Here is a 17,658-nt window from a genome sequence, read left to right as displayed (position 1 = left end):
AGCAGCTGAGGACTCTAGACTCATGGAAAGAGAAAGGCTGTGTGTTTGTGGCCAGAAGGCAAGCTTGCAAGAATGTGTCCATTCCTGAATGGTTTTGTGTATGTTACCCCTCTCTCCCCCCGCAAAAAAATACAACCAAACAAAAAAATACAGAGGGAATAGAAGCAAATATAGTTGGATGATGATGCACAGAGGAGACTAATCACTGTAATGAAATGATGAGTATAAAACCGATGTCCTCCCATCCCATGTAAACTATCACTCAATAAAAACTTTTAAAAAGACTTAAAAAGGAAGAAGGCAATGGAGAAAGTGGAAAATGTACTTTACCCTGAACTGTAATGATTTTACCTCTAGAGCTAAGTTTTCCTGAGCCATCGAGGAATAAAAATATTCATAGTCTGGAGTTAAAAATTCATCTGTTATGTCCTCAGACGACTCTGGCGAACAAGTTGATTGCACAGACGGCTCCTATTAATAACACAAGAAATCACTCTTAAGCTGACATTCAGTGGACGCAGTGGTAATAACCAGGTGATCTAAATTTGCTCAGCAAGCAGCGCAACATTCTCCCCAGCTGGCTCTTCCTGCCTGCTTGTCCATCTGTCTCAGCTTGAAGCCTTGAGGACAAAAGTGAGACATTCTGATTCTCAGTGCAGGAGTGAGTAGGGGGTTAGGCAACGTTTCTACCCTGAAAGGCTGAGTGAGGATAAAAGGGCCAGACTGGTGTAAAACATTTGGAAATGCAGAGTGATGGTAGCACAGTGACTATAATTCATGTCACTGAATTGTACATTTAGAAATGGTTTACAGTGGCGACATTTTTGTTATATATGTTTCACACTGTAAAAAGATAAACTACCTACACGGTTCAAGAGGGAGACTGAATTTAAACCGCTTGACCTCTAAAGGGTGTAGACATAGTCCTATGTTAGCATCAGGCTACAGCTCAGGACTTGTCAGTCCCTCAAGCATTACCATTTATAGACAAATGAAGGAGCATGATTTTGAAACCGCAAGGCAAATGCAGGAAAAAAAATATACTTAAAAGCAATAGTTTTCTGTCTCCTCTCTACTCCTTCCTTTTCCGGCCTGATCACCATTGGACAGATGACTGGCTTCTCTGCCCACCTTCAATCATCCTTTTGCAAAGGTTTTGTGGCCGATTTCCTTGGAAATCAATATGCTTTTGATAAAACGTATCCTGACTGTGAACGTTAACAGTTGCCCCCCTTTACCTTTCACAATAAATGAACTTTCTCAGACAAGCCTAGCCTCTCCCTGGTTTCTCCCCACTGCCCTGACTAGACCCGCTCCTGTAGCCAAGCCAGTGTGCTTCATGTGGGCACATTCTCCCGCCCCTCACGAGAGAGAGAAAGAAGAAATTGTCCTTGTGGCGATATGTGGGTTGTAGTTAAATACATATTATGTTCTTTGAAAGACCACTAATTATAACACAGTAATAGTTTTATACTGTTTCATTCTAAATCGCTGTTTTTATTCTTTAAATTGATTGTCATGTCAATGACAATAAAAACGTTTGGTTCTTTAATCTGCCTGGATTGTGGTCCAATTGCTGGGGTGTTATATCCCTGAAGCAAAGCTGCCAGTTAATGCAATTGTTAAGAAATGGCCAGACCTCATGAATCCTGCGGAGAGGCAGTCACCTGAACAGGGGTCTGAGAGTTCATTTCAGGTGGAGGCACTCACATCCCAACTCTGGCTTATGCTTTTCCTTTTCATCCAATCCAACCTCAGGCACCTGCTGGGCCACGTGCACTGATATCTAAACTCGCACTGGGTTTTAAGAGGTGGTCTTGTGTACTCTACTAGATGGTAAGCTCAAGGGCTAGAGCTGAATTTGACCCTGTCTGTGTTCTCCAAGCTCCAAGATACAAAATACATTGGGCTGAATTGACTCCCAAAGGTGTGAGGCTTGGGGACAAGACAGCTTTATTCATGTTAGAGAAATGAGGACACATGCTGCAATCCAAAAAGCTACTATAAATATGATTTCAGATATTATTTCATAACAACTGAATTCTACTTTATTAGGGTCAGTGTGGCTCTCCAGGCCATATTACTTACGCTGTAAGATTTCTCAACGGCCACGGATGCATCAGAACTTGTTTGCAAGGCTTCACTATGTTCTGGCTGCTCACTCTTCCTGAGGGGCAGATGCCTGGCACCTAACAAGTACAACACAAACAAAGTCACTCAAGTGAAACTCACTGAAAGGGGCAAACGAAAGCATTAACAGAAGAGATGTGTGCGTATTCTGCTCAGGGTGGTCATGTCCCATGTCCACTAGACCCCGAAAGTGGAGATTTCATTTAGCTGCAGTCCTGGGTCATCTACCCTTTTGTCTACACATTTGAGTGATGTTTGATAAGGAAGGTTCTAAATACCAGTAATAACTTAAGTCAACAGATTTTCTATGAGAAATAGATTTCAATGTGTTCTTCTTTGGCCCTGGTAGCAACCAAACTGCCAGGTGAAAATATACAGCACTGAGTTTCACCTGTAAACCTCCCTAGTGTGATGACGCTATGCATCACTTGACTGTAGGTGCTCTGGCACAGAGTCTCTAGGAGCCAGTGGATGTATTTCCAAATTAAAATGAAATGCAGATCTCTGGCACCAAAGGAAAGCTAAAGAATGGCTTGGAATAAAATCATTTTTTGCTAAAAAAAAAAATGAAATGCAAAGTAATGGGTGGTAGAAAGTGGTAGCCATCACTGTCTCAGATACGAAAAGTTCAATTCCTTGTCAGATTAGACACAGGACCAGGGTCTATATGTAAAGATTATTTTACTTCCATTGGACAAAGAGGTCTGCTCCAAAAACAGGAACTCAGGAATCTCTGAATTTCTTTACATGTGGGAAGAACAGTGGGGAAAAGGGCATGCTGCTTCCCCCCCTCTGGAATTCAAGGCTCCAGACATGTGGCGAAGGAAGATCAAGCAAAAGAAATACGCCAAAAAAAAAAAAAAGAAAAGAAATATGCCAACAGCTGACTTATTTTTGAGAACTGGAATCTGCATAGAACTCAGCTACCTGGCCACCTAACTGAACTTACTGGTGAAGCTCCGAGGACCAAGCTGCCCACCAGGCTGGTCACTGTTGTCCGTCTGATCACGTTTGTCATTCCCTCTGAGCTTGTCATTTTCCCTAGGACACTCTACTGCTTGCTGCCAATCCACGTGCTCAAGGTCCCTAACAGAGGGCTGCGGCAGGGGATCGGACTCATTGTCAGCCTCTTTCTCTGAAGCCAAACTTCTCTGAGGATGCCAAGGTGGTACAGTGAGCTGTCCAGCAGCTGCTCTCTCTGCCATTTCTTTCACCTCAGCTGGGCACAAAAGAAAGGCATTTCACACATCATTCTGTCACAATGTATAAGGAGCAACATAATATGATTACAGATCATATTGTTACGATTTTGCCTTTTTATAATTGCGCCATCCTTAGCTTGCCCTGTTTGGCTCGGAGGTGAAAACTGATGAAAGAGCCATGGAAGGGCAAGATTTCAGTCTGTTCCTCTTACTGTAGAATTCCAGACTAGAAGGCAGCAAATAACTTATATGGGCCCTCTTGCTGTGGAAATTTTACAAGAAAATGACATCCGAAGTCTCTAGTCTATAGTGACAAGGAGAAAGGACATCTTTATGGACTATGCTGGACTCCTATTTTGGGGGAGGGAGGGTGTTGATATATTCGTGTTTTCATTCCAAATGCCCTATACCCCTGGCTAATGTCACTTAACACTGCTAGTGGTAGTGGGTATATGTCTTTGAGTCAGTTCCAACTCAGTCCGAGGCTGTAAGTCTTTACAGGAGCACAAAGCCTCATTTTTTTTTCATGGAGCGACTGGCAGATTTGAACTGCTGACATGGTTAGCAGCCCAGCTCGTACTCCACTATGCTACCAGGGCTTCTGAGAACACTTAACTCGAGTGTTAATAAAACAGACATTGGACCCTTTTTTGCCTTACCTGATAAAACTGAAACAGAAAGATACAGCACTCAGGGTATGTTAAAGTGACCCAGCATGCTGTCAATTATGTAGTGCTGTATCACATTTGCCATATAACATTCAGAGTCCTGGTGTGACACTGTGGGTTACTGCGCTGAACTGTAAAGTAAGTTTGAACAGCAAGGTCAGCGGTTCAAGCTCACCAGCTACTCCTTGGAAACTCCATAAAGGGTCACTATGGGTCAGAACCAACTCTACGGCACTTAGAACAGCAACAAATATAACATTCACATAGCTAATATTCATATTTACTCTAAAGTCTAGAAATGGAAAAAACATTTCCGTCCTGCAGACTGTAGTCAGAGGGCCTTGCTTTAAAAATAAAACGATCTACTGGAAGAAAATAATATGGGAAGATACGACTAGGGTATGAACAGTGACAACAGTTATGTTCTTAGAGATAATAACTAGCCTGGACACACACCTAAAATTTCATTTTGTCCAACAAAACCCATGTTTTTTTATACTTACTTTTCCATCTTAAATGTACCTCTTCATCTTCATGATGTCTTGATTTTAGATTATAGACTTCAGAAGGCACAGATTCCACATTGATCCTAAATTGCACAGGTTTTTTGGGAGGTAGGGGTGGAAAGCAGGTGGACATAAGCACATCAATTTGTTCAAATTTCTGACACAGTACCAAACCAAGCCCATCAAGCCTTTAACTTTTCCTGGGTTGCACTGATTCATGCCCACCACAAGAGGGCACCAAACTCCCCAACATTCAGACCACAAAGCTCCCTTACCTGATACAGTCCTGGCCATGGCTGGGTGACTCATGGCCCAGAGACTGGTGACGACCCTGCTGGTGGCTTGATGCTGTGAAGAGTACACTGTTCAGCTGTGTGCCTTTGCCCTGGCCACTGGGTTCTCTAGGACTTTCATGACTAAGAAATGGGAGGACTGGGTTAGAAGATCTCTAAGGTTTATTCAGCTTCCAAACCCAACCTTTCATCATTCCAGAATGCTCTTGGAAATCTTCAGAGGTAGAAGAAGCCCACAGTTGAAAGTTTCACCAGACAGAACCTTAGTCTCCAGGCTGCTACAGAGCCCCCAAAGGCTACACAACACATTTAGAAATAGTTCAGTAATTATTTCTGCCCTTCTATCAGAAATCTCCGGAGGCCAGGTATGGCACTGTGGATTAATGCGCTGGACTGCAAAGTCAGTTTGAACTGCAAGGTTGGCAGTCGCTATGGGTCTGAACCAACTCGATGGCACTTAACAACAAATCAGAACTCTCTAGTAGCAGCCTCCTACATCACTGTTACAATAACAGGACCATTTGGAGATCTTCAGTGGAGCTCCACTGAGTCCTGGATGCTGGCCTCCACTAACTAGCCTATGGACTCTGACAAGCTTTTAATCTGGGTTTTGCTTTCCTCATCTGTAAAATAAAGGAGTCTTTTTTCTTCTCTATCCCATTATTTTCTCTATTTTGTTGTTATTGTTAGGTGCCATGTTAGGTAACCCCATGTGACAGAGTAGCAGGGTTCCAGAGTTTTCTAAACTGTAATCTTTATGGAAGCTGACTACGAGGTCTTTGTTCTGCAGAGCCACTGGGTGAGTCTGAACTGCCATCCTTTGGGTCAGCAGCCAAATGCTTGCTTGTTACGCCACCAGGGTTCTTACACACATATATTTACCACCTATTAGTATGGTAACATGGGATAAACTACAAGGTCAGCAGTTCAAACTCACCAGCTACCACTCCTTGGAAACACCATTATAGGGTTGCTATGAGTCGGAACCTACTCCATGGCACTTAACAAAGGCTTCAAACGTGTCTGATCTGTGGCATATATTTGAATTCCCTGCTACTGGGAATGCCCTCCTCACCAGCATCCAGGTTGGAGACAGAGACTATTGAATTAGAGAAGTCAGATCCGAGGGGCTTTTTTTTTTATGAGCAATTTGGCAACATCTTTCAAGGGTCTTTAAAATGTACATAGGTTAGACCTAGCAATTCCTCTTCTGGGAATCTACCTTAAGGGCATAATCAAAAAATGCAGAAAAAAGCTGTATTTAGTCACTGCATGCAGCCCTGTCCATAATAGGAGACAAGAATGAAACGGCTTAGCATTTGACAATGAGGGGGAATCCAACAATTTAAAAGTAGTTTACAGGGTGTTCTTAATAATGTGTGATAAGGCTCGTATTCTAATGAAAAGTGGAAAGATATAAAACTGCCTACATGTTTATAATTAAACGCTTATTTTTAAATGTACACAAAAAAAGACTAGAAAAATAGATGGCAAAATATTAAACTTTTCTTTAGCCTGTGTTTTGATCTTTTGGGGGAAGAGGGTGGAGCTGGGTCTGGGGGTGGGGGATGGGCGGGCAGACACGACCACAGGTTTTTCTTTGTTATCTAATTGGCTGCAGGTCACTTCATTTGCTTCTGCAAATGGCCTGAGGGTCCCTTCCCAATTCCCTTCACAAAAGTAAAATCCACTAATAGGAAATGACTGGGCATTTTCTCAGATCCTCCTTTAATATACATATACATACTCCCCTCCGTGGAAGGAGCATCAAACTTCTCAGTCATCAGAGGGAGAAAACAAAAAGGTACTGCTTTTTCTTTAAGAAAACTGAATTCAAAGCTGTGCAATTAGGTTGCCATTTATCAACTGCTCAAAAGCAAATTAAATTGATATACTTAGTCTACCTTGAAAAACAGTATTTTAGAAAAATAATTCCTTGTATGCAAAATAAAATTTCTTTTATGCACATTCCTAAAACCCAATATAGACATATGCTATCGCTCTAGAGTGATCTGTACTGAAACTATTCCCTGCCATTCTCAGCTGGAAGTAAGAAGCCGCAGGGTAGCTTGGACATTGCCCAGCCCTCTCTGGTTAGTGATGCCTGTCTTGAGCAACTCTGGTCCCCAACCTTGGTTTCTGAAGTGCAGCCAAATGAACTACTTGGCACTTCTTTTTTATGAGGAAAGTAATCTGAGCTGTTTGACAAAAGCAAGATGTTCTGCTTTTGACCACTGATGTGCTCTGTCTGGAGAAGATGGCAGCCACTTTATCTTTGTTGTCTCCTACAAGTTGTCATCAGCTTGCTCTTTCTGCTCACTTAACTGCTGGCACCTGTTTCTACCTTACTCTTCATCACCACAGCATCCTTATCATTAGAAGACCGAAAAGTGGCTTCAGGGTCACAAGGGAGCCCAACAGCATGGTGACACAAAGAACAATAAAATGTGTAACTCACCTATTGATACCTGGGCTCCTGTTTATGTCCAAACTGTCCTTGGCTCCTTGACTGGACTGAAACTGTTCCCCTATGTCCTGTTTTCCAGGGTCACGAAGAGTTGGCAGCTAAAAAAACAGCAAACATGTCTGTAAATGCTTTGATGAGGGAATTCCTCTGTTCTTCACCCTCTTTTCAATGCCATTCTTGCTAAATGTGCAGAAATAATTATACTTTCCCAAGTGATTTTCTTGACATGTTTTGTATCTAGTAGCCCATCTCTGCTCTGGAATCCTTTACCCAGAAATGATGGCCCCCAGGGACCCCGGCCAGAAAAGTACAAATGAAGAATGCCTTTGTGCAGACAAAACAGGCATCCATAAAGTTCAATGCTACGTTTCCTGCTAAACTTCTTGCAATATTATGCAACTTTTTAAAAAAATTACTACTAAAATGTTAAATAATAAAAAAACTTTTAGATTAAAAAAAAAATCCACCAACTTTCCTCAGCACCTTTCCCCTCTGTACTTCTTAAGGCAGCAGGACTTTAGGGCAGGAGCCCCTGGCCCCGGGTTCTAGTCTAAGCCTCACTCAGACTAACCTAACAGAGTCTTGTGTGTGAGTGTTCTCATTCATAAAATGGGTACAATAACATCTGTTCAAAATTACCATTGGGATAAAAAGCTTGTAAGTCTGTCTTCAGCCTATAACTGACTGGAATATCTAAAATGGGGCTAGAACTTGCCCAGTGAAGGAGGCTCCCTGCAGAGCCTTTGCATTGCACAAGACCATAGGTGGAATCCTGAAGCCCATCCAGAATCATCTGAGGTGGGAAATTTCCCCTTGAAAGGACAAGCAGACTAGCCTGGAGCGGCTAGAAGAACAGAAGATATTTCTTGACAGAAAGACCAACAGGCAGGAAAAATAAAAAAACAATTAACAGTAGTCCAACTGACTACTACAAGAACAAGCAAGTTGTTCACCCCGGAGCCATCAAGGTGAGTGGTCAGGTCCCCTCAGGGCAAACCCCCTTCCAAGACTAAGACTCAAGCATGTGGTCTGGCTGGTGACCATATTGGTCACCAATAAGTGGAAGCTTGGGGAAAAACAGCAATGAAGTTGTGAGCTAAGTCTGACTACATTCAATAGACTCCTGTGAACCCGGGTTGAGACCTGGTTGGCAAGCAGTATGGCAAGACCTGGGGCCCAGAGACAGTGACATGGACACAGAGGACTAGAGCAGAGAGTGAAGCGCCCAGCTGATATGAAGTGAGAGGAGATGCACAAGAACACCCACACTTGCAGACAGTATGCACTTGACCTGGCTTATTGGCTGGATGATCAGAACTCGATTAGAAGAGGAAAAAAAAGTAATCTGCTACAATTTGATGAACTTGACCTACACTTATAGATAGTAGCTCAAAAGAGGGTACAAATCTTTACAGCGAGGATCATTCCCACCCCAGCACCCTCAGTACGCAGGGTTGACAGAGATGGCAACTTAAGACACTGGCTACCCAAAATGGGGGGGGGCGCAGTTTACAAAGGTAAGTCGTGACTGGCTTACAAGCTTTCAAGAGGGAGCCTAGATCCAGAGGGTGCGGGGAGGTAGAATCTCCAATGCGTGGTGCCCAATCTATCTGGGCAGGGCTGATGAAAGAAGATGGTGATAAGACTCTTGTGGTACAATAATGAATAACTGCTATTAGGACTGACTGTGAGGGTTGAAAATGTAAAGGTAGACATTTTGTAACAAAAGGAGAGGAGTGGCTGACTTTGCAGTCCAGGAGATGAGGTCCCTGGAACCATCAAGGGAGAGGGACCCTACCCAGAGAAGCAGTGATGTCAGAGATGGAGGCAGAGATGATTACGTGGAGAGATGGAGCGGCTGGGGACTCAGGGAGGGAAAGGGGCTGTGTGCTGATGGCCGGGAGGCAGGCTTGCAGGGTATATCCTCTGGTTGTATGATGATGCACGGAGGGGATTGTAATCATTGCAACGAAATTAAATGAATATGAAGCTAATGCTCTCCCATGTAAACTATCACATAATTCACAATAAAAACTTTTTTTAAAAAATCACCATTGGGGATACTATGAAAAAATAAATAAATAAAGGCTGTGACACGTTAGAAAAGTATATAAATGAAAAACACTGAAGCCAATGTTCTTGCTCTAAAAGAGAATTTCAGGTCCGCTTAGCCCAGTTTCAACATAATTATAGGAAACTTAATTTTCTAGCCTGAAACAAATTAAGGCATGCAGCAAGATGTCTAGGAAGTGACAGAAGGCATAAAAATGATCACAAGTTCCCTAAAGTGTGAGTTCCAGAGGGCTTTGTGCGGGGCTGAAGATAGCCCTGTCTCAGGGACAACACAACGGATATCCCAAAAATTGTCACTGCCACCAAGGAAAGGTTAGAATATAGCAACACAGCTATTTAGAGTAAAGGTAAGTTGACAGTATGTTTTCATTCAATATGATTACAATTTTAAGAATGAAACATAACTGAGAAATTAACTCAGTAGATATACCATATTCCCTGACGATGATAGAAAAACAGGGTAGAGGTTTTAGAGAAAAGACAAAAATGGCACACCCGCTCTGAGTGTCACTGCCATCAGACTTGGATCTGGAGCCTGAGCATCTACTACTGCTTTCTCACTGGGAGAAGAGGAACCCCGGCGTGAATGAAGCTGACTCCCATAATCTATATGTTGTTGTTGTAGCTGCCATCAATTCCCTACACTCATCATCCACATTACTGCAAATTCTATCAAGAGAGAGAATCTGTTTCACCTCCCCTCAAATCTAGGCTGCCCTTGTAACTTTCTTAGACCAGCAGCGGTGACACTGACTGACCCAGTCCCAGGCCTAGCTTTCAAGAGGCTCAGCAGTCTGGTTTTGCCTGTGAAGTCAGCCACCCTGCTGTAGAGGTGTGGGAAAGACTAAGTGATGAGAAGTCAAGTCCACAGAGACCACACGGAGGAGCACCATGGTGCCAGTCATGTAAATGCAGCCTTCTTGGACCTCTTCGGCCAGCCCAGCTGCCAGCTGGATGCAATGGAGTACACGGCCCCAGCCAGTGCTACGTGGAATAGGAGAAGCCCCTAGTGAGCCCTGTCAAATTTCCTATGCATAAAAATCGAGAAAAATAATAAAGCAATTATTTCAAGTCACTAAATTTTGGACTTGCTATGTAGCAATAAATAACCAAAACACACTATACCAAAAAATGTGTAACTTGTATTCATTTATAGCTAATGGTTTCTGCTATGTGAACTTGTTCAAATTCACTGATTCACGCGCGTCTTCCATATCATTTACAGAGAACCAACTAAGTGCCAACCATCATGCTAGGAGCGGAAACACCAAAGGAGAAAGACCTAGGTCCTGCACAGATGAGCCTCCAGCTGAACGTCCCGAGCCAGCACCTGTGACGCTTTCTCACCAACTTTGATGTATGTTATTTATTTGACCAGCAGCTCCCTCTGGGCCCCTGGTGTTTGAACTGTGCATGGGGATCTAATAACAACAGCAACAACATAACCTCTGGTTCCATATGTATTTGTTGAATGAATGAATGAAAAGGCAATTTAGGATAGAGATTAATACCTGCCCAAGAAGAAGCTCTGGTGGCATAGTGGGTTATATATTGGGTAACTAGCCACAAGGTCAGCAGTTCAAATCCATCTCCTAGGGAAAAAGATGAGGCTTTCTGCTCCTATAAAGATTTATAGCCTCGGAAACTAACCGGGTCACTGAGTTGGAACTGACTCCCTTGCACGTAACCATCAACACCACCAAGAACATTTATCTAATAAGCAGCACCATATGAAATTGCCAAATTCTTGACCATATGACCTATAAGAACAGTAATTTCACCTGGTTCAGCCTGATCCATTATTCACAGAGGAGAAGTTGAGCTGTGTGTTGGGTTTGGAAGGGGATCTAGAGAGTATCTACCTTATTTCCCAAAGCCAAGAAGATCCTGCTGTGAGTTGGCTGCATTTATATGGGGTCCCAGCACAGGTTAGGGGCAATGTTTCCGACACCTCAGGGTCCTGCTTAGGTTGCCCCGCCTCCCATTTCTTAGGCTTACCTGGTGGCTCTTCTCTGACTGATTCCCGGGGCTTTCTTCAGAGACCTGGGTGATTGAGGTGAAAGGCTTCCAGTCATAGTCACTTCTTTTCCTGGATCTTTTGCCAAAACGTCCTCCCTGAAAGTCCCACACTGCTCTTGAAGACCTTGCTAGGGTGCAGGATTTGCCACTGGTGTCCAGCTGCTGGTCCCCTGACTGTGGCATGGCAGGAGGGATGTAGCCTGAAGCTGGGGGACCCAGGGCTGATGGTGTATCATAGGCATTTGCAAACCCTCGTGAAGTGGCCCACAAAGACCTGCGCTCCTCCTGCTCCCTCTGGATCACCTCAAGCTTTTCGATTTTCTGCTGAGTGTTCCTCAACAAATCGGCGTTCTGGTGCATTAACGTCTGTGCAATCTTTAGGTTCAGCACACACTTGCTGATGTACTCCTCAGTCATGGACCTGTTGCTCACATTGCCCTTGGCTTCTCTGGTAGGCACACGTACGTTGGGTGAACTCAGCGAACCATTCTCCCAGTCCCAGTCCTCGAAGGAGAGCTCTGTCTCTGCTTCCAAAGAGCTATCTTCCTCACTGCAAAGATAGCATGCCTCTCTCTCCATTCTGTCCAACTCCTCTTCCATGGACTTCAGTTCTTCTACCTGGGTTGAACTACCCACCTCGAGAGATGAAACAGATCCTGGGGGCTCCTCCTCTTTGTCACCTCCCACATCCAAGCAGCCTGAGTAGATTTCATTAATTTCGAAGCTGTCAAGACTTGCATGATCTGCACTAGGGCTCCTGGTCTCTTCTGCCCCAGATGATGCAGGAGAGGCAGTACCTCGCTTCTGGGTGTCCTTGGCCAGCAGATTTGGGTCTGGGGCCTGAACAGTTAGTACTGCTTTCTCGGTGGGAGAAGAGTGAGCCCATGGTGAATGAAGTTGCCTCCCTGCTGAAATAATCAATAGGGGGTGTTGTTTAGAAAAGTAGCAATGTGCAACTGGTTAGAGTGGCCACACTCAGCATGAAGCAGCTTTAGCTTGTTGCTTGAGCTGCATGTGAATGCAGAAAGCACCTCGGAATTTCCCACTCCCTTCCCAGATACAGACTGCTGCCAGAGATACTCCCACAGGTGAGAGCGTAGTTCTTACTAAAAGAGCAAAAGTTCCCTTCATAAAAAAAATATTTGGGATGTGTGAAATCTCGGAGGAAATTTCCCAAAACAGGCCCCTCAACCTTCATGACTACATCCACAGCTTTCTTTACACACACAAATAGTTTGACTGTCTATGCCAGAAGTGATGCTCTTGGTAAGCATCTGATAGAATGGTCAAGACACTGCCCAGGAAGCCACTGCATCATGGGAGGAATAATAATCTCAAAAAATAAAGCCAGGACTGACCATCCACCACCCCTCATTAAGGAGTGTCTGACTTGCACAGAATGGGATGGAGGAGTCAAAGTAATCAGTGCTTTAGGGTGGGGGTAGGGCTCTATCAGCCTGCAGTCCTGTCAGGAGAGTCAGAAGTGATGGTCACAAGATTGAGGTTCCAGCTCTCCTACTGCTCTGAAATGAACTTAGCTTTCATGTCTGTGGTATGAGGGTAGCAAGCTCTAAATTCTAAGGTTTCCAAAAACACCCAAAAGTAGTAATGTCTTACTAGTTTTTTTTAAGTAGTAAGAAAAAAAATTGGAAGAGAATACCAAAATGTTAGTACAATACCTCTAAGTGACAGAATTAAAGTGTTAAGTAATTTTCTTCAGTGTACTTGCCCAAATTTTCTACTATGAGCTCAAATCATTTTAAAGTTTCACAAGAATCATTTTAAAGATAAATTTCTAAAGTGATGATAATAGGAATAAACTAGTGGCCATTGCTTAGCTCTGGACCCCAGCAGGGTATATATGAATCTGAAACGTTTAACTGAACGATTTTAAGGACAGTGACTTTTCTCTCTGGCATCCATCCTTTCCTGGCATTAGTTACATTCACGGTTTGGAAAGTCTCATTAGTTGCAGCTCATGTGACTCTCAGAACACATTCATGTCAAAGTGGTGCTTAACTTGTGCCTTAAGACCCTACCGCTTTCCTTCAGCTCTTTGATTTCCAAGTCAGGGGGCTCTTTAGGGTGCTCTGAAGTCAATCCTAGGTAGACACCAATATCAGGATGCGGTTCGTATCTCTGAACTCTGGGGCTCTCAGATGGCTGAGTTCTCTGGACTCCAATAAACTCCTGTAAAACAAAAACTTTGTCAAGGATTAATTTCCAGTCACGTGAATGTCACTGATGTTTTCAGAAATGGATCCAGGTACCAGATCAACTCCCTCTTGCTGCTGTAATGTAGAAATGGTAGATTGGTTGAGTCTTAATTATGTAATTCATTGTTAGTACAAATATTTTTCAAATACTGATGATAGGCGCCATTCACTGACCCTTCACATGTACCGACCAACTGCCCCTACGATGTGTCAAGCTTCCCAGCTCCCCACCTTCCCTGCTGCCCTCACCAACTTCAGTATGTTTTTCTCAGGAACAGAGAAAGGATGAACAAAAGGGGATGTTCCCAAACTGCTTGCAGCTGTGGTCCTTGGTCTCTAGCTTCTGATTTCTAAGACAGATAAGCAGAAATAAACACAGAAACCTCTTCAGGGCTCACCTTTAAGTCATTCTTCAGAATATACCGGATATCTTGAAGGTTCATAGTTCGGTCTTTCTGCTTGACCTGGATGCCTGACTTAACAATATCATAGTAAGGTTTCGGAAGCCTAACATCAGCTTCTAAACAATTTCCTAAGACTATGGCTTCTTTAATAACGGAGCCATCTAAGCCATTCCAGGGTATGTCATCTGTAAGGAAAACACCATAGCAGGAGTGACATTAAGAAATCAAATGAAGCTGTGTAATCTTAGTCAAGTCACCTCACCCCTTTCAACATTAGCTTCTCCCAGTTGAGAAACTACCTGAGGAGCTCAAGTACATCTGAAAAACCACTTTACTCAATTACCAGAGAGATTCCTGGGCCAGAAACAGTAAATGACAGCATCATGAACATGGGATTCCCACTGGCTGACCTGGGGACCAAAGTACAGCTGGTAATGTAAATTAGGCTGCAGAGCCCGATGAATTCATCCAATGATAGGTGTGGTTTTGCCTCTGGGATTGTAAAGACTGCTAAGGGAAGCTAACTCTCCCTCACCCCCTTGGTGAATGTCCTCTTACTGTTCCATGTGTCTGTTTGTGTGTGTATATGTATGTGTGCACCTACATGCTTCCAATGGCGATGCCCCTGTCTTCAGATATATGACTGCATTCTTTACATGTGAGTCCTTATGTTTGGGGTGAGGGAGCTTCATTTCTTCTGCTTACGTACGCACTAGACCGTAGGTGTGTTCAATCAATTTCACAGTTGACTACTCAGAGACCAGCCTTTCCCCTCATTTATACGTTCTCAGGGGGCACCTCTGTTTCAAGTTTTTGTGCTCTGGATAAATTGCATCATTACTGACAAGCTGACAGGTAGTTTTGCTCGATCTTAAAGACCAGGTTACAAGAAAAAACTGTCTGCAAAAACCTTTCATGTCTTCCAGATAAGCACAAGAAAGTTGTCCTGAAGAAATCTCTTTTTTTCTCCCTAAGTCCTACATTTTCATAAAACTAAGTAACTCCTGGGGAAAGACATCCACCGTAAGAATCGGGACTTCAATCACCCACTAATGCCCTCCTTGATCTACCTGTTAAAATCTCCTGTATGATCATTGAAAAGCTGTAGATGTCCGACTTCACTGTGGCAGGCTTCTGTAAGATTACCTCTGGGGCGGCCCAGTTATACAGCTGGGCGGGAAGGGGCACTCGAGTCAGGTCCTTGTGCACACTGCCATCCTGGCTGCAGAAGAAAATACACAGGTAGGACTCATGTCCTAACCACCATAACCATCAATCACATGGCACATTCTGTGGAATATTGGCCTCTGAAGAATACCTGGCAGTCTCCTTGAGTTTTTGGAAACCATGCTAGACCCCGAGCTAAATCACACTGCCTCTAGGATGTTCTAACACCTGCAATTCTTTATCTTTCCTACCTGACCAGGCGCTGTCTACCCTCCCATCTCATATCTAGTTATTTTCCCTGCTCACCCACTCAACTCATGTCCCAAGAGTCTTCTTCCCGTTTTCCCAACATGCCGAGCACATCACCACCTCCAGCTTTTGTGCTGGTGACATCCTCTGTCCAGTATGTTCTGACCACAGATCTTGGGTCAAGTGAAGTTATCCACTTGTCACTGAAGTTATCCACTCAAAAGACACCCTTTTCTTGAGTACCTCATCTGTTTTATTGGTTTCAGAACACATGTTATCTAGGTTGTTGTTCATTTAATTTATTATTATCCATCTTCCCTCCCCATCCCACTACAGAGTCAGCCCCATGAGAATAGGTACCTTCCCTATCTTTTATGGAGTCCTGGTGTGGAGCTGTGGGTTAATGTGCTGGACTGCAAAGTTGGCTTGAACCACAAGGTTGGTGGTTCAAGCTCACCAGCAGCTCCTCAGAAACCCTCTACAGAGTCACTATGGGTCAGAACTGACTCAACAGCACTTAACAACAACAACAACTATCTTTCATAACACTGTATCACTAAGCTTACAACAGGGCATTAATACTTACTGTGAAGTAAATGAGTTTAAGACTCTTCCAAGACATCTAAGATACAAATATTGATCTCTACTCATTTATAGCAAAAGAGAAAGAAGAAAATCAAAGGCTCAAAGAAAAAATCATCCATAAGAACCATGGGCTCATCTACTCTGCAATGAGAAGAAATACATAATGCCTGGCTATCATACTAACCACTCTAATCAGGGCCACAACGGATTGACCTTTGATAGAACAGGAGAAAAATGTGAAACAGAACCTCAAATTCTATTAAAAAAACATACACACAGAGATGTAAGACTGTTGAGACTGGAGGACTTACCAAAACTATTACCTTGAGGTACTCTTCAAACCTTGAAATAAAACTAAACCTGAGGCACCATGAACTTGGAATTGAAGCTACTTCTGCAGGTTATCTTTAAGCAAAGTAGTAGAGTGGCTTATAAAATATGCACTATGACCATGAGTAATGTACTCCCTTAAACAATTAACTGAGACAAAAGGTCCACCATTACCAAAAGCAAAGATAAGGAGACAAGGAGAGGCAGGGAAGTGAGATCAACAGAAACAAAACAAACAGAATGGAAGTAATTAAAAAGCTGACACATTATTAAAACTGCAACCAATGGCACAGGACAATATGCATAAAAACTGTTCAAAGTGAACCTAATTTGCTCTGTTAAATATCACCTAAACACACTGACGTCTTGTTTTTTAGGGATGTGGAACTGAAAGCCATTTTGGATGCTTGGATAACCTGCTCCTGTAATCAACTCTCAAAGGGCAACAGTGCTATGGTTACCACTGCTTCCTGACTAACATTCTATTCTGAGGTCAACAGGCCCAAATGAGAACTCACATCACCTTCTCACCACCCTATGGGCCTCCGTTGGCACTCTTGGGCCCCCTCCTTGACCAGTCTGTTGATCCCAAATGCTTAGTGCATCTTATACCTTCCCCTTCCATTCCAGTTCCCTGGTCACCACTAACGCCCCTCCACCCCACCTCTGAGCCCTCCTAGATGGTCCACGTGCCTTCAACCTCCATTCTGTTCCTGTAGCAAACAAGTAGCATCTACTGCCTGGCCCTAGTCCTAGCCCCAGCTCTGCCTCTACCAACCAGCTGGCTGACTTCACAACTCTCTTCACCTCTTTGGGCCACAGTTTCCTCATCTATAAAACAACAGGGTTGGGTTAGACCATCTTCAAAGCTCCACTTCACAGTCAGGATTCCCATTTCTAATGATGAACAAAAGCAGAAGAAATTGCTGTATCTCCATTTGAACAACAGATGGTGCTCTGTCACTGACAGACAACTTGGTTTCCGCCCTAGTCTTGCAGAAATGCCTTTGGTGTTTTGTCACAAACAGCAAAAATGTTCAAACCCATCAGTTTCCCACTCCCAACGGCCAGGAAACACCTCAGGAATCCACTCTGCAAGACCCTGAGGAAAGACGGGGGAGCCCCTACAAGTCAGTCAGTAAAGGCTCTGCCCACCTTTCCACCATATACTCCAGGTTGGTCAGCCGCGCTTCCCCAGTGGAGACGATGTGAACAGCGTAGGAGCTGAGGGAACGGTGGACACAGCTTCGGGTATGCAGGTATCTCAGGGCATCGGAGATCTGCAGCAGCAGGTGGACAATCACTTCCATGTGCAGCACCGGGAACTGGGAGCGCTGAGAGGAGACAGC

At 43.8% G+C, this 17,658-nt stretch overlaps 1 protein-coding gene across 1 annotated transcript in view; it reads right to left on the bottom strand.

The window, feature by feature from the left end:
* The window catches only part of TEX14 (testis expressed 14), a 135,434-nt gene that overhangs the window by 42,640 nt on the left and 75,136 nt on the right, over positions 1 to 17,658 (bottom strand). Inside the window, exons 9-18 of the mRNA XM_006833635.1 lie at positions 17,465 to 17,643; positions 15,049 to 15,200; positions 13,973 to 14,163; positions 13,398 to 13,548; positions 11,470 to 12,263; positions 7,258 to 7,364; positions 4,504 to 4,589; positions 3,080 to 3,349; positions 2,089 to 2,189; positions 352 to 471 (exon numbers count right to left, since the gene is read on the bottom strand). Coding sequence (XP_006833698.1) covers positions 352 to 471; positions 2,089 to 2,189; positions 3,080 to 3,349; positions 4,504 to 4,589; positions 7,258 to 7,364; positions 11,470 to 12,263; positions 13,398 to 13,548; positions 13,973 to 14,163; positions 15,049 to 15,200; positions 17,465 to 17,643 — 2,151 coding nt within the window. The remainder of the gene's footprint in view (positions 1 to 351; positions 472 to 2,088; positions 2,190 to 3,079; positions 3,350 to 4,503; positions 4,590 to 7,257; positions 7,365 to 11,469; positions 12,264 to 13,397; positions 13,549 to 13,972; positions 14,164 to 15,048; positions 15,201 to 17,464; positions 17,644 to 17,658) is intronic.

This window comes from Chrysochloris asiatica, unplaced genomic scaffold, assembly GCF_000296735.1.
Source record: "Chrysochloris asiatica unplaced genomic scaffold, ChrAsi1.0 scaffold00007, whole genome shotgun sequence".
NCBI lineage: Eukaryota > Metazoa > Chordata > Mammalia > Afrosoricida > Chrysochloridae > Chrysochloris > Chrysochloris asiatica.
The sequence above is the reverse complement of the archived record's forward strand: the minus strand, read 5'-3'. Positions and strand labels throughout refer to the sequence as shown.